This window comes from Erinaceus europaeus, chromosome 8 (assembly GCF_950295315.1).
Source record: "Erinaceus europaeus chromosome 8, mEriEur2.1, whole genome shotgun sequence".
Classification (NCBI taxonomy): domain Eukaryota; kingdom Metazoa; phylum Chordata; class Mammalia; order Eulipotyphla; family Erinaceidae; genus Erinaceus; species Erinaceus europaeus.
Genome location: NC_080169.1, coordinates 125,265,023 through 125,291,064, shown reverse-complemented (window position 1 = coordinate 125,291,064; position 26,042 = coordinate 125,265,023). Strand labels below are relative to the sequence as shown.

The 26,042-nt window shown below is 55.3% G+C and overlaps 2 protein-coding genes and 1 long non-coding RNA gene across 6 annotated transcripts in view; all 3 read right to left on the bottom strand.

Moving 5' to 3' along the window:
- Positions 1-2,380: 2,380 nt before the first annotated feature.
- On the bottom strand, positions 2,381-5,471 carry LOC132539967 (uncharacterized). Its single transcript, XR_009551270.1, has 2 exons — positions 5,322-5,471; positions 2,381-2,824 (listed from the first exon to the last, which is right to left on the bottom strand). It is a non-coding gene; the product is annotated as an uncharacterized LOC132539967 (long non-coding RNA).
- Positions 5,472-11,401: 5,930 nt separating this feature from the next.
- Positions 11,402-26,042, bottom strand: part of ESYT2 (extended synaptotagmin 2) — a 97,230-nt gene continuing 82,589 nt past the window's right edge. For all 4 annotated transcript variants that reach the window (XM_060196870.1, XM_016194534.2, XM_060196872.1 and 1 more), the window contains 7 exons: positions 22,064-22,213; positions 19,526-19,914; positions 17,945-18,043; positions 17,670-17,801; positions 15,371-15,476; positions 13,980-14,029; positions 11,402-13,884 (listed from right to left, as the gene is read on the bottom strand). In XM_060196870.1, coding sequence (XP_060052853.1) covers positions 13,839-13,884; positions 13,980-14,029; positions 15,371-15,476; positions 17,670-17,801; positions 17,945-18,043; positions 19,526-19,914; positions 22,064-22,213 — 972 coding nt within the window. In that variant the 3' untranslated portion in view covers positions 11,402-13,838. The remainder of the gene's footprint in view (positions 13,885-13,979; positions 14,030-15,370; positions 15,477-17,669; positions 17,802-17,944; positions 18,044-19,525; positions 19,915-22,063; positions 22,214-26,042) is intronic.
- LOC132539836 (secreted protein C-like) lies at positions 15,544-17,508 on the bottom strand. Its single transcript, XM_060195761.1, has 2 exons — positions 17,494-17,508; positions 15,544-16,823 (listed from the first exon to the last, which is right to left on the bottom strand). The coding sequence occupies exons 1-2, from the start codon at positions 17,506-17,508 to the stop codon at positions 15,933-15,935; spliced, it is 906 nt and encodes a 301-aa protein (XP_060051744.1). The 3' UTR covers positions 15,544-15,932.

Genomic DNA, 26,042 nt, shown 5'->3' with positions numbered 1-26,042 from the left:
CAGCGGGTTAAGCGCAGGTGGCGCCAAACGTAAGGACCGGTTCGAGTCCCCGGCTCCCCACCTGCACGGGGGTCGCTTCCCAGGCGGTGAAGCAGGTCTGCAGGTGTCTGTCTTTCTCTCCCCCTCTCTGTCTTCCCCTCCTCTCTCCATTTCTCTCTGTCCTAGCCAACAACAATGACATCGATAATAACTACAATAAAACAAGGGCAACAAAAGGGAATAAATGAATAAATATAAAAAAAATTTTCTTAAAAGTCTTTTTGGTCTGGCGGGGGTGCATCCAGTTAAGCGCACATAGCACCATGAACAAGTACCGGGGTTCGAGCCTCCGCTCCCCACCTGCAGGGGGCAAGCGTCACAAGCGGGGTCTGTCTCCCCCTCCCCTCCCCTCCCCTCTCAATTCTGTCCTATCAAATAAAAATAGAAGAGAAAGGAAAATTGGCTGCCAGGAGCCCTGGAACCCCAGCAATAACCCTGGAGACCATAATTAAAAAATAATAATAATAATAATGTAATCTTATTTCAATGAGTGATACAGAGAAAAACCCAGAGAGTGAGAATTGAACTTGGGATCTTGGAGCCTCAGGAAAGAAAGTCGTTTGCATGACCATGATGCTGTACCCCAACCCTGCATTTTTTAGACAGAGGCAGTGCCACGAGCTGCTCCGGCCCCCGGATCCTTGTTCTCGGGAACCGTCTGGCATGTTGTTGAACCCCTGCAACTCGTCCTGACCTGCAGTTTCTCCCCGTTGGCAGAGAAGCTGAAAGCCCCAAGTTTCTCGTTTGCCCTGGGCTGTCCACATCCATAGCCCCAGTCGTGGGGGGTGGGGGCTGCTTTTCATGCTTCCTCTAGTCTTTTGTCTTTTTTTAGATTTTTTATGAGAAAGCAAGTGAACACAGCGTCTGGTTCATGAGATGCCTGGGATCAAGGTCTGGACGCCATACTTGAGAGATGCTGTTCTTCTCAGGAGACCTATTGCACTTTCCTCAGAACAGTCAACAGGAATCTACTGAAATGGAAACTCACTAAGACAGACGAGTGCTGTCTGAATCTGTCAGATGAGATGCACCGCTGGACACACAGACAGCTCGCCGACTGAAGGAACTCTGCCTCCCGCCCGCCCACCGAGGGAGTGATGCTGTCCAGGGGTGCTGGCCTTACACAGGGGCCCTGCCAACATGCAGCCGCCACCTCCCCTCACAGAAAGGGACTGGTGTCACAGCTTGCATCCCGTGCTCAGTGTGGGGCAGAGGCTGGAGCCCAGAGCTGTGCTGGGGACTGTCCACTGAGCTGTCTGCATCCACTGACTGCTACCAGGGCCATGGCTGGGCTCTCTGTGTGCATAGCTGCATGGGGCCTGGGAGCCTGGTGCTTTTCTGTTTGTTTGTTTTGTTTTTACTTTAGTATCTTTATTTATTGGATAGAGACAGCCAGAAATCAAGGGGGAAGTGGGTGATAGGGAGGGAGAGAGACAGAGACACACCTGTAGCCCTGCTTCACCACTCGCAAAGCTTTCCCTCTGCAGGTGGGGACAAGGAGCTTGAACCTGGGTCCTTGTGCACTGTAACATGTGCTCAACTACGTGCTCTACCACCTGGCCCTGGAAGCCTGTTTTTGTTTTTTTTTTTAATTTTTAAAAAATATTTATTTGGGAGTCGGGCTGTAGCGCAGCGGGTTAAGCACAGGTGGCGCAAAGCACAAGGACCGGCATAAGGACCCCGGTTCGAACCCCGGCTCCCCACCTGCAGGGGAGTTGCTTCCCAGGCGGTGAAGCAGGTCTGCAGGTGTCTGTCTTTCTCTCCCCCTCTCTGTCTTCCCCTCCCTCTCTCCATTTCTCTCTGTCCTATCCAACAACGACAACAACAATAATAACTACAACAAAAAAACAACAAAGGCAACAAAAGGGAATAAATAAATAAAATAAATATTTAAAAAAAATTTATTTGTTTATTCCCTTTTGTTGCCCTTTTTGTTGTTATAGTTATTACTGTTATTGCTGTCATTGTTGTTGGATAGGACAGAGAGAACTGGAGAGAGGAGGGGAAGACAGGGAGGGGGAGAGAAAGACAGACACCTGCAGACCTGCTTCACCACCTGTGAAGCGTCTCCCCTGCAGGCAGGGAGCTGGGGGCTCAAACCGGGATCCTCACGCCGGTCCTTGTGCTTTGCGCCATGTGCGCTTAACCTGCTGCGCTACCAACCGACTCCCAGGAAGTCTGTTTTTTAAATAAAGGATGAAAGACAAAAAGGAGAGACACCTGCAGGACCGCCCACCGTTCACGAGCTCCTCCCTGTAGGTGGGGACTGGGGGCTTGAACCCGGGTCCTTGTGCCTGGTGATGTGTGTTCTCCTGGGTGCGCCCCACCCAGGCCACATCAATTACATTAAAGGTTTATTCCATGGGAAAGACTGTGCAGCACCAACAGCGGCCTGGGCGATGTGGTCTGCCGAGTGACCACCGATGAACCGGGAGGTATTAGTGTACAGTGGAACTTCCTCCCCATTCCAGACCGCAGTCTGGAGTAAAGGGGGGTCGGGGACATAGGTCCAAAACTGTTCTCCATGGACAGAGCAGGTAGCAAGAGGCAGGAGAGCCAGGAACAAGGTCATAGGTGTGAGAGGTCTACCAGCCTGTTGAGCCAGCCCTGCAGCTTGTTCAGCCAGGCCGGGTGACGCAGACGTCCCCGGGGTTGCCGAGGCCTTCGGCGACATCTTCCTCAGTCTTTCCATCGCGCTCTCCAGGGCTCGACGTCTGCGGGCATTCATCCTCCTTCTCCTCCACTTGTCGGACCCACCTTTCTGGCAACCAGCGGGCTTCATTATCTGCATGGGAGAAAACACAAACATGCCCTCGCCCCAGATCAGAACGGGGTCAGGCCCTTTCCAGACACCTGTTAAGGGATCTTCCACCTCACCATGGCATATCCCTGCAGAGTGGCAGGCCTCCAAAATCGGTCACTGGCAGATTTACCAAAATTATCCAAGTTCAAAATATTGAGAGTCAAAAGAGTTCTATTTAGAGTATTGTGCGGTGTTTTAGGTCCCATCTCCCTGCCTCACGGGAGTAATATCAATTGTGCTATTTTAGTTCTAGAGGGAAGTTTAACAAAACTTTGAGTAGCACCAGCCATTATTTTATTTCTCCTTCATAATCAGCATCAATCACCCCTGGGAAACTTGCAGTCCTTTTAGAGTAGTATTACTCCTGCCAATAATAAGTCCCATGAGTCCGGAGGGAAGAGGAACCCACACCCCTGTCAGTAGGGCCTGAGGCCCCATTTCAGGGGATAGGATAACATAATCTTTTTTTAAAAAAATATTTATTTTATTTATTTATTCCCTTTTGTTGCCCTTGTTGTTTTATTGTTGTAGTTATTATTGTTGTTGTCGTTGTTAGACAGGACAGAGAGAAATGGAGAGAGGAGGGGAAGACAGAGAGGAGGAGAGAAAGACAGACACCTGCAGACCTGCTTCACCGCCTGGGAAGCGACTCCCCTGCAGGTGGGGAGCCGGGGCTCGAACCGGGATCCTTATGCTGGTCCTTGTGCTTTGCACCACCTGCGCTTAGCCCGCTGCGCTACCACCCGACTCCCAGGATAACATAATCTTTTACGGACAAATCTAGTCTTGCACTGCTGTGGGTGGCCTGCTATAATTCTGACACCCGGATCCTGGGGTCTTTCCGGGGCTCACTGCCGCTACAAAGCGTCCCGGCTTTTGACTGGGGCCCCGGGCACGCCCGTCTGGCTGTTTCCCTGGTTCAAGGGGGAGGCATCAGCAGCAGTATGGAGTGACACTCATTAGCCCAATGCTTCCCTCTCCTACACCTAGGACATACAGTGGAAGGCTGAATGCCTTTTCCCCTGTCAGTTGATCTCTTGAAACAGTCTTTCTTAAAGTGCCCTGTTTTTCCACAATTAAAACACTTCCCTTTTCCCCCTGCTCTGGAAAGCTGCCTTTGAAGCTCTGATTTATAGGTTGTTCCTCTCATAGCGGCCGCTAGGGTGACCCCTAGCACAAAGGAAGGCCCAATGTCTGCGCACAGCCGAATGTAATCATTTAAGGTGGCAGTCATGCGGTAAGGCCTAATAGCAGCCTGGCAGGCGGCCTTAGCATTTTCATATGCCATCTGTTTAGTAATTATTTCTCCTGCCTGTGCGTCACTATTGGCAAAATCTGCATAAGGCTCATCGGGTCCCTGTCTCACCTTCCATATTTCCTCATGTTCGTTCCCTATGACAGGGAGCCTTTTCCATGCTTTACGGGTGGCATCCTTAATTTGAGCATATACTGCTGCCCCAAATCCTAACTGATTATGTAAATCGGCATAAAGACCTTCTCCAGTAAGCATCTCCTCAGTAATAGGAATCTGTTGTTGATGATTAATCCTAGCCGTTTGTCGGCAAAATTTATAAAAATCTGACTTCCATAACAGATAATCCCCCCGACAGTACAGCTCTAGCTAAGGCTTTCCAATCATGGGAGCAGAGCTGATCCTCAGAAATCGATTCCATAATTGACAACGTAAAGGGGGCCACGGGCCATACTGGGAACAAGCCACAATTTTAAAAGGCAGCGGTTCAAAAATCCTCTGTTGATTAGCATCCACTCTAACCGGGAACACTTCCAAAAAACCTGAAACATCCTCCCCCTGCTGTCTAGTTTGAATTATGGATTTCTGTAATGGGGAAAGCCCGTCCTTCGAGACTTCAGTTATCCGACGCAGGGGTCCAGAGGACGTAGCCGGCTTAAAGGGGACTGTATTATCTATCCCCAGGTTCTTAAATTTTTTATTTAAATCTTCCCTAGAGTCAGATTTTTGGACTCGAAAAGCGGTCAGAGGGTCATGGTATCTTCATTCTTCCTCCTCCAGTTCCTCCTCATATCCCAGGGGTAAGGGGCTGTTAGGAGGTTCCTCATAAATCGGCTCCTCTGGGGGAGCACTGGGCTGCAGACCCACGGAGAGGGGAACCTCCTCCATCTCAGGAGATGCTGTTAAAGCCAGATTGTCTCTGATAAGCCGCCATAAAGCGAAGGTATCGGTTGGAATGTTAGTAGGGCCATTATTATTGTAATATTGTTGTAATTCAAGCCCAACTTGCTTCCAAGGTTTTTCATTTCAAATCTCCTGCTTAGGGACCAGGGGCAGACCGGGTGAACGCGGTCGAGAAACTGTCCCGTTTGTTTTCGTCTCCGTTTTCTCCCCTAGCGGCCAGGAGCTGCTGAAGGCTCTGCGCAGGCAATTGTTTGCCAGATGATTGCGCCATGATTTCTTACTCCCTATGTATTTACACGGACGCCCTCAGTTTCATATGCTTACCTTGGCGCGCCTTCCTTCAGGGTCTCTTCATCGATTCCTTCGTTCTCAGGTCCCTGTTCGTGACGCCACCTGTCGCCTCCGCGTCCAGCGCGGAGTAACGTTCAATGATGATCCTGAGAGAAGGGATGAGAGATGGGTGGGATAGGGAGGTCTTGTGCCAGAGACACAGGCCAGTTTATTTCTGAGCTTCTGATATTTATACTAAAAGCAGGCAGTTACAGAGTCCTGCACATCAGTGTTATTCATACAGAGAAGGGTCACTCAGTGATTGTGCTTAGTTACAGGAACAATAATACAGGGAGGAGGTTACAGACTTTATTTTGTCTTACTGGACTTGCCTGAGGTCAGTCTGCTCGGCTAAACTCAGCAGAGCCTAAGCAAGAACGTGGCTGCACGCCATCTAGCACACACCAAACAGCCAAGCATAATCTCTATCGGGGGAGCGGCGGAGTGCAGCCAGGGCCATGGTGTTCACAAGTAAGTCCCCTTGGCTATCCCCCTTCTCGGGGGGCCTGAGGGGTTTACCCTGAACGCTGCTCCCAAAAACCCAGCTCTGTGGGGACAGAGACCCAGCTCTGTGAGGACAGACACCAGCTCTGTGAGGACAGACACACAGCTCTGAGGGGACAGAGACCCAGCTCTGTGGGGACAGAGAACCAGCTCTGTGGGGACAGACACCAGCTCTGTGAGGACAGACACCAGCTCTGTGAGGACAGACACACAGCTCTGAGGGGACAGAGACCCAGCTCTGTGGGGACAGAGATACAGCTCTGTGAGGACAGACGCCCAGCTCTGTGAGGACAGACAACCACCTCTGAGGGGACAGAGACCCAGCTCTGTGGGGACAGAGACCCAGCTCTGTGAGGACAGACACCAGCTCTGTGAGGACAGAAACACAGCTCTGAGGGGACAGAGAACCAGCTCTGTGGGGATAGAGACCCAGCTCTGTGGGGACAGACACCCAGCTCTGTGGGGACAGACACCAGCCTTGAGGGGACAGAGAACCAGCTCTGTGGGGACAGACACCCAGCTCTGTGAGGACAGACACCCAGCTCTGTGAGGACAGACACCAGCTCTGTGAGGACAGAAACACAGCTCTGAGGGGACAGACACCCAGCTCTGTGGGGACAGAGACCCAGCTCTGTGGGGACAGAGACCCAGCTCTGTGGGGACAGAGATCCAGCTCTGTGAGGACAGACGCCCAGCTCTGTGAGGACAGACAACCACCTCTGTGGGGACAGAGAACCAGCTCTGTGGGGATAGAGACCCAGCTCTGTGGGGACAGACACACAGCTCTGTGGGGACAGACACACAGCTCTGTGAGGACAGACACCCAGCTCTGTGGGGACAGACACCCAGCTCTGTGGGGACAGACACCCAGCTCTGTGAGGACAGACACCCAGCTCTGTGAGGACAGACACCCAGCTCTGTGAGGACAGAGACCCAGCTCTGTGGGGACAGAGATCCAGCTCTGTGGGGAGAGAGATCCAGCTCTGTGAGGACAGACACCCAGTTCTGTGAGGACAGACAACCACCTCTGAGGGGACAGAGAACCAGCTCTGTGGGGATAGAGACCCAGCTCTGTGGGGACAGACACCAGCTCTGTGGGGACAGAGAACCAGCTCTGTGGGGACAGACACCCAGCTCTGTGAGGACAGACACATAGCTCTTTGAGGACAGAAACACAGCTCTGAGGGGACAGAGAACCAGCTCTGTGGGGATAGAGACCCAGCTCTGTGGGGACAGACACCCAGCTCTGTGGGGACAGACACCCAGCTCTGTGGGGACAGAAACCAGCTCTGTGGGGACAGACACCCAGCTCTGTGAGGACAGACACACAGCTCTGAGGGGACAGACACCCAGCTCTGTGAGGACAGACACACAGCTCTGAGGGGACAGACACACAGCTCTGAGAGGACAGAGACCCAGCTCTGTGAGGACAGAGATCCAGCTCTGTGGGGACAGAGAACCAGCTCTGTGGGGATAGAGACCCAGCTCTGTGAGGACAGACACACAGCTCTGTGAGGACAGAGACCCACCTCTGTGGGGATAGAGACCCAGCTCTGTGAGTACAGACACCTAGCTCTGTGAGTACAGACACACAGCTCTGTGGGGACAGACACACAGCTCTGTGGGGACAGACACCCAGCTCTGTGGGGACAGACACCCAGCTCTGTGAGGACAGACAACCACCTCTGAGGGGACAGAGACCCAGCTCTGTGGGGACAGAGACCCAGCTCTGTGAGGACAGATACCAGCTCTGTGAGGACAGACACACAGCTCTGAGGGGACAGAGAACCAGCTCTGTGGGGATAGAGACCCAGCTCTGTGGGGACAGACACCCAGCTCTGTGGGGACAGACACCAGCCTTGAGGGGACAAAGAACCAGCTCTGTGGGGACAGACACCCAGCTCTGTGAGGACAGACAACCACCTCTGAGGGGACAGAGACCCAGCTCTGTGGGGACAGAGACCCAGCTCTGTGAGGACAGACACCAGTTCTGTGAGGACAGAAACACAGCTCTGAGGGGACAGAGAACCAGCTCTGTGGGGATAGAGACCCAGCTCTGTGGGGACAGACACCCAGCTCTGTGGGGACAGACACCAGCCTTGAGGGGACAAAGAACCAGCTCTGTGGGGACAGACACCCAGCTCTGTGAGGACAGACACCCAGCTCTGTGAGGACAGACACCAGCTCTGTGAGGACAGAAACACAGCTCTGAGGGGACAGACACCCAGCTCTGTGGGGACAGAGACCCAGCTCTGTGGGGACAGAGATCCAGCTCTGTGAGGACAGACGCCCAGCTCTGTGAGGACAGACAACCACCTCTGTGGGGACAGAGAACCAGCTCTGTGGGGATAGAGACCCAGCTCTGTGAGGACAGACGCCCAGCTCTGTGAGGACAGAGACCCACCTCTGTGGGGATAGAGACCCAGCTCTGTGAGTACAGACACCTAGCTCTGTGAGTACAGACACACAGCTCTGTGGGGACAGACACACAGCTCTGTGGGGACAGACACCCAGCTCTGTGGGGACAGACACCCAGCTCTGTGAGGACAGACACCCAGCTCTGTGAGGACAAAGACCCAGCTCTGTGGGGACAGAGATCCAGCTCTGTGAGGACAGACACCCAGTTCTGTGAGGACAGACAACCACCTCTGAGGGGACAGAGAACCAGCTCTGTGGGGATAGAGACCCAGCTCTGTGGGGACAGACACCAGCTCTGTGGGGATAGAGAACCAGCTCTGTGGGGACAGACACCCAGCTCTGTGAGGACAGACACACAGCTCTTTGAGGACAGAGACCCAGTCTCTGGGGATAGAGACCCAGGTCTGTGAGTACAGACACCTAGCTCTGTGAGGACAGACACACAGCTCTGAGGGGACAGACACCCAGCTCTGTGGGGACAGACACCCAGCTCTGTGAGGACAGACACCAGCTCTGTGGGGACAGAAACCAGCTCTGTGGGGACAGACACCCAGCTCTGTGAGGACAGACACCCAGCTCTGTGGGGACAGACACACAGCTCTGAGGGGACAGACACACAGCTCTGAAGGGACAGAGACCTAGTTCTGAAGGGACAGTGCGGGCAGAGACCCGTACAGCTGTAGGCAGAGCCTTGTCTCACCGATTCAGTGTGTGGACACAGCCCAAGGTGCAGTCGGCCATGTTTTTCCCCAGGAGGAGCTGAGGTTTGCCAAGTGTGAAGACCCAGATGCTGGTCTCAGCTGAAGCAGTAGGTGTACTGGGAGGTCTGGGGCCATGTGAGGGTGTGGGGCTGTGGCCACCGAATGTTCACAGAATGTGGATGGTTTGTCAGAATCCACATGGCAGGAGAGGCCCAACTCGCAGCCTGTCCTCCAGCTCTAGCATCTGCTCCAGGAGCTAAAGGTGCTCAGCTCAGGTCACCGACGCTGAGGGCAGGGCTGCAGGGGCTTCCCAGTGAGAACTCCCAGCACCCTGGCAGGCCAGCAGTTAGAAACCCGAGACTGAGGGAGGACCAGGCCTAGGACGCTGGCGCTCAGACTGGCTCCTGTGAAATGCTGGGTTCCGAGGGGCCGAGTTCTGTTTAAGGGGGCTGGGGGTCAAAGAGGGTTGGCGGCTGGCAGTCGGCTGTCACTGTCACCTCTGTGCTGCTGCTTCCTTCTGAGTCTTCTGGCTCCTCGGTAATGGCCAGTCCATCCTGGGGACAGAGGCTGTACAGCTGTGTTTCTTTTTTTAAGTGCCCTGTGAGGCATTTTCTTAAAACCCAGATTTTCACTGACTGTTTTCCCACCTTCCACAACCCTATCCCTCTCCTCGTCCATCTGCCTGTTAATGCCGGGGCTGTGGGAAGGCCAAGAAGAGAGGACAGTGAGGTCACGGGCAGGGGCGTGCGCCTGCTACATCAACACGTGGAGGGTGTGGCCTCGACTGTAATGGGTGCCCTGCACCCCCGTCTCCCGTCAGCCTGCTCCTTCAGGGAGCGCCTGCACACGGCCTGCCCGCCGGAGTATTCAGAAGAGCTGGTGCACACCCCGAGGCTGAGCTGGGCAGAGAAGCCAACCTCAGATGATGGCTGGAGGAAAGTGGCCAACATCTTCTAACACATCTAAAGCACAACGCGGGCTGGCACGAGAGCTCACTGGACAGTGCGCTGCTTTGCCATGTGTGCAGCCCAGGTTCGAGCCTGGCCTCTGCCAAACTGGAGCCTTGGTGCTGTGGTCTCTTTCACACTGTCTCTGCCTCGTTATTTAAAAATAAATAAAAATAAAGGAAATTAAGACCTAACTTACATACCAGCTTGCTCTCTCTGTATACTTATTTATATGATCACTATATTCTCTCCCCCACTTACTAAGTTGTTTTTTAAAAGATTTTAAAAAATATTTATTTTCTTTTTGTTGCCCTTGTTTTTATTGTTGTTGTAGTTGTTGTTGTTGATGTCATCGTTGTTGGATAGGACAGAGAGAAATGGAGAGAGGAGGGAAGACAGAGGGGGGAGAGAAAGACAGACACCTGCAGACCTGCTTCACCGCCTGTGAAGCAACTCCCCTGCAGGTGGGGAGCTGGGGTTCGAACCGGGATCCTTATGCCGGTCCTTGTGCTTTGCATCACCTGCGCTTAACCTGCTGCGCTACCACCCGATTCCCTACTTACTAAGTTTTATTATTGTTATTATTTGCCTCCAGGGTTATTGCTGGGGCTTGGTGCCTGCACTACAAATCCACTGCTCCTGGAGGCCATTTTTCCCATTTTGTTGCCCTTGTAGTTGTTATAACTGTTGTTGTTGTTGGATGGGACAGAGAGAAATTTAGAGGGGAAGACAGAGAGGGGGAGAGACAGACACCTGCAAACCTGCTTCACCACTTGTGAAGCGACCCCCTGCAGGTGGGGAACCAGGGGCTCAAACCAGGATCCTTATACTCCCAGCCCTTGTGCTTTGTACCATGTGTGCTTAACCTGCTATGCTACTGCCCAGTCCCCACTTAGTTTTTAAAAATATTTTATTTATTATTGGATAGACAGAAAGAAACTGAGTGGGAAGGGGAGATAGAGAGGGAGACAGACGCCCGCAGCCCTGCTTCACTGTTTGTAAAGCTTCCCCTCTGCAGGTGGGGATCGGGGGCTTGAACCGAGGACTTTGTGCACTGTTGTGTGTGCTTAATCAGATGCGCCAGCCCTCAATACGTATTAATGAGAAAGCCAGAGAAGGAAATGATGCTGAGGCTGAACTGGGCCTCGTGCCTGGGCTCCATCAGCTTGCTCACCGGGCCACCTCCTGGCCACACTAAAAGCAACAAGGACTGGAGACGTGCTGAAGGGCCAGCAAGACAGTGTGCGGTTCTGTAGGAGACCTTCCTGCCTGAGGCTTCAAAGGCCTCTGAGCCACAGCTGAGTGGGGATCTGGCTACAGCAAAACTGAAAACCAATGAACTGTGGTCCGGGAGGTGGCGCGGTGGATAAAGTATTGCATTCTCAAGCATGAGGTCCTGAGTTCCATCCTCGGCAGCACATGCACCAGAGGGATGTCTGGTTCTTCCTCTCCTCTTGTCTTTCTCATGAATAAATGAATAAATTCTTAAAAAAAACAAAAACAGTGAGCTGACATAAAAGCTTTATTGAATAAATACATGCACTGTTGTGTAGAATGAGCAGAACATGAAGGACATTCTGGAAGACCCGCTGCTTCTCCATGTGCAGTGGTGGCCGGCGGGATCCAGTCCCACAGCGTCACCCACTCTGTGTGCGGCCGAGGGCTCCGGAAGGGTCACCCTGTGGCTGGCAGGAGGAGGAGCCCCGCAGGACGCAACCACAGAGCTGCATCCTGGTGCACAGAGGGCAGAGGCTGCTTCCATCTGAGTCTGGGACCTGAAGTCAGCAGCTCTGTCTGTCTGTCCTTCCTTCCTATCTTCCTCCCCACTCCCTCTCAGACTTTAAGGCACAGGACAAACCAACAACTATGTGTACAGACAACCCCAATCCTATCACACAGCCGGTTTCTTGGATGTTGGCAAGGTGGAGCCCCCTTTCCTTGTGAAGCATAACCAAGAGCTGGAAATCGGTGTTCCCTATGGTCAGGCTGGGGTGCCAGGCCTTGGAGGGCACCTAGGATGTGAGGTGTCTCCTGTGAGGACAGCTGGGAGCCAGGCCTCTCCCTCCAGCCCGCTGGCACCCACCAGGAGCAGTGTGGGCTGCTCAGTGGTTTTCTTTGGGTATTGTAGCTTCCATTGTATGGACTCTGCTGACCGTTTAAAGCATTCAGTCCAGTGACATGTACCAACAGGTTCAGGATGGGCTGAAAACACGTGTCTAGGAATTTGCCGCCAATCACTTGGTCTAGGGGTGATGGCAGACGTCCCTCAGCAGACATCAAGGGCAGGCACGGGACTCAGCAAGTGACCACCCACTACCCCCTCACCGCCAGGGTCCAGCGAGGCCTTGTGTACACAAGCCCAGGGGTGTAGAACTCTCCTCCTGCAGGAACAGTGGCACCGAGGCCGCTTCCCAAGCAGGACGCAGGAAGGTCAAACTGGGCTCTGCCGAGCGGAGCGTGTGGTGAGCTGCAGACGCCGCCACTGGCGAACCGGGCTCCGAGTGTGGACTGCGTGTGGCTGGAGGCAGGGGCATGCAGGCAGGAGGTGTGCGCCCACGGTAGGCACTTCGGTCCACTGGCCACACAAGCTGGAGGCCCAGGGTCCAGGAGGGAATCCGCAGGATGTCTTGAAGGCCACGGAAGTCACCTGCAGCACACTGCTCAGCACACAGAAGGCCTGCTGTACCCATTCTAGAATGTTCCATGACTTCAGGAGGCCCCTGGACCCTGCCACCCAGAACACAGAAAACATCTACACCCATGCACCTGCTTTATGAGCAGGCACAGCCCTGCAGCCCCGCTGCCAAGAGGTCTGGGAATCCTGTGTGTATAAACATGCTTCCATAAACCTAAAATAAAGACTACTGTGAGATATGAACTGTGTAACAACAGCCCCACACAGAGGACAGTGGAGGCGTGATGTGAGAGGCCCAGGAAATGCTGCTCGCTGGCCATGCTGGCCCTTTGGATGTCTGGGGCCTGTGTAGACAGGCAGAGAGGTGAGGGCCAGCCTGGCCACCTACCCTGTGCTGCGGTCACACTCACAGTGCTGAACAGGCCACTGGCTAAAGTCACCTGCCAGCTCTCCTAGTCTGGCTCCTGGTCCTGAAGACGGCATGAGCCTGCTGTCCACAGCGGACTGAGAAGAATCGAGCAGTGACCACTGTCCCTCAGCCTAGGGGCTGACATGGCAGGTTGCCTGCACCGGCCCCAGGAAGAGTCTTACCGTGTATCCGTGCACTACTTCACGAACAGTCCTGACAAGCAACTAAAAGTTAAGACATTTCACTTCATGTAGGAAATCCCACATTAGTCCACTCCGTAGTCGGAGCCTTGACAAGCCTCTGGACAGTGCAGACTACTCTAGAGGACCCCAGTGTTTCCCCTCACGAGCACTTCGCAGCAGGATAACTTTATGAGATCATTCGTCAAATGTTTTGTTTCAGTATGGACTGCAATATACTTTTAGCCTTTTTCTTTTTAAAAGAAACACTACCAAATAGGTCACAGGACATTATTCTGCAAAGACAGAACTGTCTGATATGAACTTAATAAGCTTTAGAAGAAAATAAACATATATATATTTCTCGATTCATTTTCTTCTGAATTCAGATCAGCATAGAGATTATAAAAAATAGAGTCTATTTACAAGGCAGAGTGTACCTCAGTGATTTACAAACAAGGCAATAACAGAACGCACAGTGGCGGCTTCTGCACAGAAGGAGCTCCAGCCCAGCCGCTCACTGCCACCCTGCTGTCCAGTCAGCAGGAAGTGGTGAAATACTGGAGCAACTTTAACATACAAAATTTAATGACAATATTGGCCCAAACCGCCCCAAAGCCCCATGTTTATAAAACTATTTGGCTATTATAACTCAGCACAGAAGGTATAAAAATAGTGGGTGTCTGAGGAGTGTCCCGGGCTCTCCACGCCAGGGCAGTTATGTCACCACCTGTGGCCGGGTCCCGTCTTCAGTCAGGTCATACCTGGGAGGGCACAGGAGGGTGACAGGCCGATCAGCTGTGGCCCTGCCGGTCCACACACAAGGCCCCCACCCCTGGGTCTGAGTGGGGACACTCACCACTGGGTCCAGCCTTTGGCAAGTTCTTCTGAGGCCAGGGTGACTAACACCTGTGGGCCAAAAACAGCTTGTGAGTGCGGACGGGGCAGGTCCTTCCAGACTCTACTCTGTCCTCCCCTCCTCTCTGATCTTTTTAAAGAAAATCTGATAGGACAGAGTGAAAGTGAGAGGGGAGGGTAAGACGGGGGGATGACACAAACAGAAACACCTGTAGTGCTGCTTCCCCACTTGCGAAGCTTCCCCCTGCAGGAGAGCTGGGTCCCTGAGCCTGTAGCATGTGCATTCAGCTGGGCGCCACCCAGCCCTGTCACGCCTCTCTGAGGTGGACGTGGCTGACTCAGCATCACCTAATGTTCCTGAAGCTGCCTGGAAACCTCACCGCACACCCTCTTTTCTCTCCTGCCCCATGAGCCAGTTGGCTGCACCCAGAAGCGCTTCCTGGACTCCCAGTCCAGTTACCCTCCAGCCTGGGCGAATGCCGCTGGGCTGCTGCAGGGTATCCCAGCATGGCTGCAGAGCCTATGGGCATTATCCGGGAAAGGCTCCGGCATTGAGCTCTCCCCTCACCGAGCTTCTAAGCACCTATCTATCTACTTACTGGGTGAAGACAGACAGAAATTGAGAGGGGTGAAGGGGTAACTGAGGGGAGGGGGAGAGGGAGAGAGACTCACAGCCCTGCTTCACCCTGCAGATGGGGACTAGGGTCTGAGCCGGGTCCCTGCGCGTGGTAACGTGCGCTCTCAAGGGTGTGCTTGCCAGGACCCTAAGCGCCCTGTTAGGGACACACGCCATGCAGGACTTGACCTGGACAGAGGCCAGTAGGGAGCTGGGAAACAAAGCCTAAGGACTGTCACAGACTGTGGGTTTCAAGATGGCGCCTTTGTGTTTCCTGTCAGTGCGGCACTTGTGCAACAAGCTTCTCTTTCTTTTTTAACTTTTTAAAATATTTATTTATTTTCCCTTTTCTTGCCCTTTTTTGTTGTTGTAGTCATTACTGTTATTGCTGTCATTATTGTTGGATAGGACAGAGAGAAATGGAGAGAGGAGGGGAAGACAGAGAGGGGGAGAGAAAGACAGACACCTGCAGACCTGCTTTACCGCCTGTGAAGCGACTCCCCTGCAGTTGGGGAGCCGGGGGCTCGAACCTGGATCCCTATGCTGCCCTTTGTGCTTTGCTTAACCCGCTACTCTACCGCCCGACTCCGAGCAATAAGCTTTGCTTCAGCTGTGTGCTCATGCTGCTGGCGTGACTGAGGTGCCAGCAGCACATGTGAACACAGGTGTCTCCATGTGGGCGAGCCTGTCCCGCACTCAGGCAGGCGCCCCCTCTCCACTGCGGGCTCTGGGATCTGAGAGCTCATTGTTGCGGTGTGAGGACTCCTCAGACTGACTTTGCCCAGGAGGCCTTTGTCTTTGGACAGGAAGCCGCCGCTGTTCTTCACAGCCACATCCAGGGTTCTTCTCTGCACCTCAGGCAAGGAGACGCTGAAGTCAAAGCTGAAATGGACAAGAGGATGCTCCTTGAAGCTCCTGACTTGCCTACATTCTGGCATAACTGTTTGTTTTAAAGCCGAGTCCCTCTGCTCCATGTCAAGCCTGGCATTTCACGAAGATTCTAAAGTGTCCTCACTATTTTCCAGTCTCTACTTGAGAATGGCCCGAGGCTGAGGTTCCCATACGTCCAGAGGGGGTTCTCTGAAAACGGGGCCTGGCCTTGCTGGCAGCTGAGTGGGGTGGCGGAAGAGGTGGGCAGGAAGGGACCAGGCCAGCTGGCATCCTCTGACACGGCCCGAGCAATGGCCAGCCTGGGGGAGGGAGGCAGCTGCCTGGGAGGAGAGGCCTGCACAGCCTGAGCCACATGAAGGATTCTGGTGGGGAGACCCCCTTGCCAGGTGGCTGGGCTCACTCTCTTGTGTCACCTGGATGTTCTATTTCATGCTGTCACTGGGTTTATTATAACACTGTTACAGAACACCTCAACATGGGCACTAGATTCCCAACCAGGATTTCCAATTCAGTGAAAAGGAGCAGGTGGGCCACAGCTAAGAGATCCGTGCTGAGCCTTGAGAGGAGTCCTGAGCTAAGACCTGAGCTGGACCCTGAGCTGGGCCCTGAGCTGAGTCCTGAGCTGAGACCTGAGCTGGACCCTGAGCTGGACCCTGAGCTGGGCCCTGAGCAGACACCTGAGCTGGACCCTGAGCTGGGCCCTGAGCTGGACCCTGAGCTGGGCCCTGAGCTGGGCCCTGAGCTGAGACCTGAGCTGAGTCCTGAGCTGAGTCCTGAGCTGAGACCTGAGCTGAGACCTGAGCTGAGACCTAAGCTGAATCCTGAGCTGAGACCTGAGCTGAGTCCTGAGCTGAGTCCTGAGCTGAGCCCTGAGCTGGGCCCTGAGCTGAGTCCTGAGCTGAGACCTGAGCTGAGTCCTGAGCTGGACCCTGAGCTGAGTCCTGAGCTGAGACCTGAGCTGAGTCCTGAGCTGAGTCCTGAGCTGGACCCTGAGCTGGACCCTGAGCTGAGATCTGAGCTGAGTCCTGAGCTAAGACCTGAGCTAAGACCTGAGCTGAGTCCTGAGCTGAGACCTGAGCTGAGACCTGAGCTGAGACCTAAGCTGAATCCTGAGCTGAGTCCTGAGCTGAGACCTGAGCTGGACCCTGAGCTGAGCCCTGAGCTGAGTCCTGAGCTGAGTCCTGAGCTGAGACCCTGAGCTGAGACCTGAGCTGAGTCCTGAGCTGAGACCTGAGCTGAGTCCTGAGCTGAGCCCTGAGCTGAGTCCTGAGCTGAGTCCTGAGCTGAGACCTGAGCTGGACCCTGAGCTGAGATCTGAGCTGAGTCCTGAGCTGGACCCTGAGCTGAGATCTGAGCTGAGTCCTGAGCTGAGCCCTGAGCTAAGACCTGAGCTGGACCCTGAGCTGAGATCTGAGCTGAGTCCTGAGCTGAGCCCTGAGCTAAGACCTGAGCTGGACCCTGAGCTGAGATCTGAGCTGAGTCCTGAGCTGAGCCCTGAGCTAAGACCTGAGCTAGACCCTGAGCTGAGATCTGAGCTGAGTCCTGAGCTGGACCCTGAGCTGGGCCCTGAGCTGAGTCCTGAGCTGAGACCTGAGTTGGACCCTGAGCTGGGCCCTCAGCTGAGTCCTGAGCTGGACCCTGAGCTGAGTCCTGAGCTAAGACCTGAGCTGGACTCTAAGCTGGGCCCTGAGCTGAGTCCTGAGCTGAGTCCTGAGCTGAGTCCTGAGCTGAGCCAAGCTGGGCTGAGCTGAGTCCTGAGCTGAACTTGAGCTGAGTCCTAAGCTGGTACCTGGAAGTGAGCCCTGAACACACTCTATGAGACCCCCTCCCCCCAGCATGTCTCTCTGCTGCCTGAGGAGCTCCCCCACAGCCCTGCAGCCCCCACCGCTCCCCCCAGCACATCTCTCTGCTGCCTGAGGAGCTCCCCCACAGCCCTGCAGCCCCCACCTCTCCCCCCAGCACGTCTCTCTGCTGCCTGAGGAGCTCCCCCACAGCCCTGCAGCCCCACCTCTCCCCCCAGCATGTCTCTCTGCTGCCTGAGGAGCTCCCCCACAGCCCCTACCTCTCCCCCCAGCACGTCTCTCTGCTGCCTGAGGAGCTCCCCCACAGCCCCGCAGCCCCACCTCTCCCCCCAGCATGTCTCTCTGCTGCCTGAGGAGCTCCCCCACAGCCACGCAGCCCCACCTCTGATCAAACACGGGGTTCAGGTTCTTCTTGGACACATGTGTCTTCCTCCTCCCCGACCTCCTCTTGTCTGGAAGCAGGTACATGCGGACATAGGGATCCGAGCCGTCTTCCGAGAAAGCAATCAGATTCCTTATAGCACAGGGCACAGGGCAGAGGGCAGGCATCAGGCAGGAGACGAGCACAGCCCACGGTTGTGACTGGGAGTTTATACAGAAACCAGCCCCTGAATGTAATCACGGCAGGTACACACCCCTGCACTGCCCGCCTCTCACCTGCAGGCGTGCACCACCACCACCAGCTTGTTCCTCTGTGAGCTGTGCCGGATGGTCAGTTGGATCTGGCCCAGAGGGGACTGGCCCAGGGTCGTCCCGCTGGAACAAAGCAGAGTCAGAGTTTTGTCCCACTCAGGTGGGAGCCGAGCTCAGTCCCAGCACAGTGAGCATCACAATGAGCATCACCAGAGCAAGCCCTGGAACTCACATTCCCCATGAAAACTCAGTAAAGCCACACTCATCACCACAAGCTCTCCCAGCTGGGGCCCAAAGCAGAGGCTGGCACCTAACCCCAACCCATGTCACAGCCACATCCACCTCCTCAGAGCCTCAGCACAGCTGCTGCTGATGGCCACTGATGCCAGAGCCCGTTCCCCTCGGCTACACACAGGGTGGCAGGGCTTGAGATGTCACAACTGCAGTGGCCCCTCCCCCAGGTCACCTGCATTTCTCCCCAAATATGGCTCCTGAGAAAACTGGGTTTCTTGTCTAAAACTTACTTTCCCACTGAGCAGAGAGAAGGGAGCTGCCCCTCCATGACTGCAGACACAGGAAGGCTGCAGGCATGAGCACTGTGGGCACTGACACCTCCCTCATCTTACCAATCAGCTGCTCACTCAGAACTAGGACTGCTGGGCATTAGTGCCCAGAGTGTGACCACTACAGCCCTCCCAGGTGCAGCATGAAGCAGCGTAACCCCCGACCTGGCTCAAGTGACCCTTTCCACAGCCTAGTCCAGGCCCAGGACCCTCGCCCCACAGCCTAGTCCAGGCCCAGGACCCTCCCCCCACAGCCTAGTCCAGGCCCAGGACCCTCCCCCCACAGTCTAGTCCAGGCCCAGGACCCTCCCCCCACAGCCTAGTCCAGGCCCTGGACCCTCCCCCCACAGCCTAGTCCAGGCCCAGGACCCTCACCCCACAGCCTAGTCCAGGCCCAGGACCCTCCTCCCACAGCCTAGTCCAGGCCTGGACCCTCCACCCACAGCCTAGTCCAGGCCCAGGACCCTCCCCCCATAGCCTAGTCCAGGCCCAGGACCCTCCTCCCACAGCCTAGTCCAGGCCCAGGACCCTCCTCCCACAGCCTAGTCCAGGCCCAGGACCCTCCCCCCACAGCCTAGTCCAGGCCCAGGACCCTCCACCCACAGCCTAGTCCAGGCCCAGGACCCTCCCCCCACAGCCTAGTCCAGGCCCAGGACCCTCCTCCCACAGCCTAGTCCAGGCCCAGGACCCTCGCCCCACAGCCTAGTCCAGGCCCAGGACCCTCCTCCCACAGTCTAGTCCAGGCCCAGGACCCTCCTCCCACAGTCTAGTCCAGGCCCAGGACCCTCCTCCCACAGCCTAGTCCAGGCCCAGGACCCTCCCCCCACAGCCTAGTCCAGGCCCAGGACCCTCCTCCCACAATCTAGTCCAGGCCCAGGACCCTCGCCCCACAGCCTAGTCCAGGCCCAGGACCCTCGCCCCACAGTCTAGTCCAGGCCCAGGACCCTCGCCCCACAGCCTAGTCCAGGCCCAGGACCCTCCTCCCACAGCCTCAGTTCTGTTAGCCCATGGGTGGCCTCCGCAGAGCCTGCTACCCGCTTACTTCTCCAGCTGCCGCAGCCTCTGCCGTAACTCCTGCGTGGCGATGGGCAGTGAGATGTCGGAGGCGATGCTTGGCGTGGGCTCCTTGAGGGATGGGTGGCTGGGAGAGTAGGTGGCAGAGCTGACCTGCAGGCTGGAGGAGCTCCTGCCCAGGTCCTGAGGCCCCTGGGGGCTGGGCTCTGTGGGCGGGGCCCCCTCGTCCAGGCCTGGCCTCTGGCCTCCCCCGGGGACAGGTGTGGATGGGGCTGTGCTGCTGCTGGTCACACCAGGGGACGCAGCTGTCTGGGAGCGAACAGAGACTCTCCTGCCCTCTTTGGGGATGGAGGGCCGCTTCACTTGAGCCGAGTGCTGGTGGTCTGGGGTCCTCTCTGGCTTCTCCAGGTGGAGGACCTAGGGAGGCGGCAGCAGAGTCATGTCAGGTGACACTGGTGACGGCAGCGGCAGGCTTAGACAGCGCGAGGAAATGCTTCTCTAAAACTTGGTGCAAAGTGTTCAGCTAGTCTGTGTCTGCCCTGCATGGTGGCTCTGCAGCTGAGCGGGCACACCAGCCTGGACACTGCATCCCTCACACGCATCCATCCATCCTGCATGCGCCAGCTGCTAGGCACAGAGGGTGGGGCCCTCAGACAGGACACCACTCCACCCTCACTCACTGTCCCTGCCAGGATGTGGCACAGGGTCATGGCATGGAGATCACTGTCCCTCCCCCTGTCCCTATGGTCAGCATGGAGATCACTGTCCTTCCCCTTATATCTGTGATCAGCATGGAGATCACTGTCTTCCCCTTATATCTGTGGTCAGCATAGAGATCACTGTCCTTCCCCTTATATCTGTGGTCAGCATGGAGATCACTGTCCTTCCCCTTATATCTGTGGTCAGCATGGAGATCACGGTCCCTCCCCTTATATCTGTGGTCAGCATGGAGATCGCTGTCCTTCCCCTTATATCTGTGGTCAGCATAGAAATCACTGTCCCTCCCCTTATATCTGTGGTCAGCATGGAGATCACTGTCCTTCCCCTTATATCTGTGGTCAGCATAGAGATCACTGTCCTTTCCCTTATATCTGTGGTCAGCATGGAGATCGCTGTCCTTCCCCTTATATCTGTGGTCAGCATAGAGATCACGGTCCCTCCCCTTATATCTGTGGTCAGCATGGAGATCACTGTCCTTCCCCTTATATCTGTGGTCAGCATGGAGATCGCTGTCCTTCCCCTTATATCTGTGGTCAGCATAGAGATCACTGTCCTTCCCCTTATATCTGTGGTCAGCATGGAGATCGCTGTCCTTCCCCTTATATCTGTGGTCAGCATAGAGATCACGGTCCCTCCCCTTATATCTGTGGTCAGCATGGAGATCACTGTCCTTCCCCTTATATCTGTGGTCAGCATGGAGATCACGGTCCCTTCCCCTTATATCTGTGGTCAGCATGGAGATCACTGTCCTTCCCCTTATATCTGTGGTCAGCATGGAGATCACTGTCCCTCCCCTTATATCTGTGGTCAGCATGGAGATCGCTGTCCTTCCCCTTATATCTGTGGTCAGCATAGAAATCACTGTTCCTCCCCTTATATCTGTGGTCAGCATGGAGATCACTGTCCTTCCCCTTATATCTGTGGTCAGCATAGAGATCACTGTCCTTTCCCTTATATCTGTGGTCAGCATGGAGATCGCTGTCCTTTCCCTAATATCTGTGGTCAGCATGGAGATCACTGTCCCTCCCCTTATATCTGTGGTCAGCATGGAGATCACTGTCTTCCCCTTATATCTGTGGTCAGCATGGAGATCGCTGTCCTTCCCCTTATATCTGTGGTTAGCATGGAGATCGCTGTCCTTCCCCTTATATCTGTGGTCAGCATAGAGATCACTGTCCTTCCCCTTATATCTGTGGTCAGCATGGAGATCACTGTCCTTCCCTGTTGCTGAGGACGTATTCTGATGCAGTCTCCGCCCCCAGGTTTTCCTATGCCTCGCTAAATCCTAGAGTGCCCCCTTTCAACCAATCCTGGCCCTACACGTCACCCCTGGTTGCCGTGGTCGGCCATTGCTGGCTGGCTCCACGTGGGGGAGAGCAGGGAGCGAGACCTCAGAGAGGGAGAGCCGAGAGCCCAGAGAGAGCGAGGGGAGGGGTGAGGGGGGCTTTTTATTGGGCGACAACCAGGGGTGACGTGTAGGGCCAGGATTGGTTGAAAGGGGGCACTCTAGGATTTAGCGAGGCATAGGAAAACCTGGGGGCGGAGACTGCATCAGAATAAGTCCTCAGCAACACTTCCCCTTATATCTGTGGTCAGCATGGAGATCACTGTCCTTCCCCTTATATCTGTGGTCAGCATGGAGATCGCTATCCTTCCCCTTATATCTGTGGTCAGCATGGAGATCACTGTCCTTCCCCTGTCCCTTTGGTCAGCATGGAGATCACTGTCCTTCCCCTTATATCTGTGGTCAGCATGGAGATCACTGTCCACCCCCCGTCCCTGTGGTCAGCAGTGCCCTCCGTGCAGTGGCCTGGTGCCACTCCAGTGTGAGGGATGGGATAGGTACCTTGAGGGCCAGCTTCATCTTCAGGGAGCTGTTGGGGCCCGAGTTGCTGAGCTGGAAACGCTGGCTGAGGGTCATGTCCTCGCTGGACAGCAGCTGGCTGAGTGGGACCGTCAGGCTGCCCAGGGAGCACTGGTGCTGTTCGTCTCTGACCTGGAACACACGCAGAAAGGGCCTGAGCCTGGTGCATTGCCCAGAGCCCCCAGACAGCCTCAGATGCGTCCCCACACCGCTCCCACCGCAGAGACACGGGAGCTCCCCCAGAGGACACACGGCACAGGGTGGGTGTGCCCCTTCTTCCTCGTGGCTATGGCACACAAGTCACCTCAGAGCCCCAGAACTAAGAGGCAGCGGTGTCCAGAAGTGTGGACGTCACAGAAGTGTCCTCAGCCAGGGAGGCTGGTGAGACCCACTCGCAGCAGTGCACACCTGTCAATAGGGTCACACGCTCACACCAAGACCATCCAAGTGCCTGCAAGCTGCCCTGCTGACAATCTATAGGCTTGTTCAACCAGTCTCCCGAGGGTGACCTCAGCATTCCCTGGGTGACAGTAGCCGCCCCTTGGACCGCAGGGACAGACCCGTCCATGCTGGAGGCTCCCCAGCAACAAGGGGGCTGGGAGTAGCTCTGCCGGGAGAGCCCAGGTGACAAGGGGCTGGGAGTAGCTCCACTGGGAGAGCCCCGGCGACAAGGGGGGCTGGAAGTAGCTCTGCTGGGAGAGCCCCGGCGACAAGGGGGCTGGGAGTAGCTCCGCTGGGAGAGCTCAGGCACTTCGTCACATGTGAGGACCCAGGTTTGAGCCCCAGCTATCACGTGGGAGCAGCATGGGAAGGGAGCTTCAGGTGTGGGGGCAACATGACAGCACCGCTCATTTCTGCCTTGCTCTGCCTCTCGGCGCTACAGAGAGAAAACAAACACACACACGCCAGACGTAGAGGGAGCAGGTGGGAAAGCCGGCAGGAAACAAAGTTAGACACGACTTCCATGAGCAGGTGGGAAAGCCGGCAGGAAACAAAGTTAGACACGACTTCCATGAGCACCCAAGAGCCCAGTAGCTTGTTTCTCAGTCCTGTGACAGTCCTGAAAGGAATCTGAAGTGAGCGCTTGTGATGGGCCACACAGAGCTTCCCGAGGTTTGCGGCTAGATTCGAGGCCCAGTAAGTAAGACCTTTCCAGAACAGTGCGATCTGTGGAGGAAAATGAGCCAGCGAGACACTCTGAAGTGAACAGCTGCAGTGATGGGGCAGTGCCCGCCGTGACCAGGGCAGTGTCCAGGGACCTCGGGACCCAGAAGGACCGTCATCAAGAAGCCTCAGAGCACACACAGAGGCGCTGGGAAGCCTGGCAGGCGGGGTGCCGGCAAGGAGGGCGCCGCGGCAGAGCTGTCTGGCTGCTGTGCTCCTGCTCCTGCTCCAGGTCCACAGTGTGGCCCACGCTCTCCTCGCTCAGGGATGTGAGTGGGGACAGAGGACTCAGCTCAGACAGGTCCTAGGACAGCCTCTGAGGCCGAGGGTGATGGGCATGGGAGGACACGTGGAGGAGGGCCGAGCCAGACTGCAGGAGAGGGTGTGCCGTTGACTGGCACCTCCAGGGGCCCACACGGTCCCACAGTGAGGAGTGCGGGTGCGGGTCTGGCCTCGGCTATGCGGGGGCCCAGGCAGAGGCCCTGCATCCAGGCTGGGTGAGGAGGAGGAAAGAGGGAGCAGCTCCACTGAGAGAGGAGCTTCAGAAAGGCCACTGTGAGGAACAGGGACCCTTCCCTGGGCCTAGGGCTGAGGGGCGTCTGCCCAGAGTGGTCGGAGGAGAGCTAACGTGCTCAGGCAGTCGGAGCCACTCGCTCATCTGTGGTCCCAGGTGGAGATGCTGGGCCTGCCTGGAACAGCTTCAAGCGAACACACGGGCCGAGCGTGCTCCAAGCAGCCTGCCCGCAGACACGGCACATGCCCCACCCATATGCCTTGCTGTGCAGCTTCACCAGGAGGGTCACAGGCAAGGCAGCAGGGCGGCGAGGAGTCCTGCAGCACCGTGGCTGGCCGAGTGCTCCCAGAGGGAGAAGAAGGTCCTGCTTTGAGCATGCTGTTCTGAGTGCAGAAGTGTGAGTGAGGGGCCAGCCACACCCTAGAGCCAACACAGAGACCCTCAGGACTCAGTGCAGAAGTGTGAGTGAGGGCGGGCCACACCCTAGAGCCAACACAGAGACCCTCAGGACTCCGTGGGAGTCGTGGCTCATCAGCCCTATGTGGAGACAGCTGGAACAGGATAGTGCTCAATCTAAAGGGAGTCAGGTGGAAAAGAAATGAAGGGAGGATGGGGGTCGGGCGGTGGCGCAGGTGGCACAAAGCGCAAGGACCCGGCGTAAGGATCCTGGTTCGAGCCCCTGGCTCCCCATCTGCAGGGGGGTCGCCTCAAAAGCAGTGAAGCAGGTCTGCAGGTGTCTGTCTTTCTCTCCCCCTCTCTGTCTTCCCCTCCCCTCTCCATTTCTCTCTGTCCTATCCAACAACAAACGACATCAACAATGGCAATAATAATAACCACAACGAGGCTACAACAACAAGGGCAACAAAAAGGGGGAAAATGGCCTCCAGGAGCGGTGGATTCATGGTGCAGGCACTGAGTCCCAGCAATAACCCGGGAGGAAAAAAAAAAAAGAAATGAAGGGAGGAGTCAGGCGGCGCTGCACCGGTTCAGACCCAGGTTCTAGCCCCGGCTCCCCACCTGGAGGGGGAAGCTTCACAAGCAGTGAAGCAGGTCTGAAGGTATCTGTCTTTCTCTCTCCCTCTCTATCTCCCCTTCCCTCTCAAATTCTGTCCCTCTCTGCCATGTCACATAAAAACAGAAAGAGGGAAAGGGGGACAACGGCTGCTGGGAGCAGTGGATTTATAGTGCCGGTGCTGAACCCTAGTGACAGCCCTGGCGGGAATAAAAAATGAAGACGGGCTTGGGAGGTGCTCTGCGGCGCCACAGGTGTGTGAGGACTCTGGCCTAGTCCCCAGCACCACAGGGACCCCAAGAGCTGAGCCCTGGTGGACCTCCAGGGGCGGGAAGACTGGGCTTTGCTGCTCTGCTTCCTTCCTATTCTCCCCAAAAGGGTAAAAGGAAGACCAGACGGGGGAGGCGGCTAGCAGGAGCCACTTTTTGGCACCACATAAAGTTTTACGTCTATAAACAGGTAAAGAATGAGGAAACCTGTCAGGTTCACACTGAAATGCATCAGTGATAACTTTAATGGAAATAGTCTGAGTGCCAGCACTAAAAGAAAGTATTTCAGACTGGACAAAAAGCAGAATCTATGTGGTCCGGGAAGTGGCGCAGTGGACAAAGCACTGGACTCTCAAGCGTGAGGTCCTGAGTTCAAGCCCCGGCAGCACATGTACCAGAGTGATGTCTGGTTCTTTCTCTCCTCCTAGCTTTCTCATCAATCAATAAATAAAATCTTTAAAAAAAAAAAAAAAGCAAAATCTATTCTGTCCATAAGAAATTTTAAATAAATACCTGGTTGAGTGCACACACTACAGTGCACAAGGACCCAGGTTCAAGCCCCTGGTCCCCACCTGTAGGGGGAAAGCCTCACGAGTGTTGAAGCAGGGCTGCAGGTATCTCTCGGTCTCTCTCCCTCTCTATCTCCCTCTTTTTCTCAACTTCTGGCTGTCTCTGTCCAATAAATAAATAAAAGATAATGAAAAATTTTTTTTAAAAAAACAAACTTTAGTCAGGTGGTAGCACAGCGGGTTAAGCGCACAGCACAAGGACCGGTCTAAAGATCCCAGTTCGAGCCCCCAGCTCCCCACCTGCAGGCGGTGAAGCAGGTCAGCAGGTGTCTGGCTTTCTCTCCCCCTCTGTCTTCCCCTCCTCTTTCCATTTCTCTCTGTCCTATTCAACAACGAACGACATTAACAACAATAATAAGTACAACAACAATAAAAAAACAAGGGCAACAAAAAAGGAAAAATAAATATAAACTTTTTTTAAAAAGGAACTTTA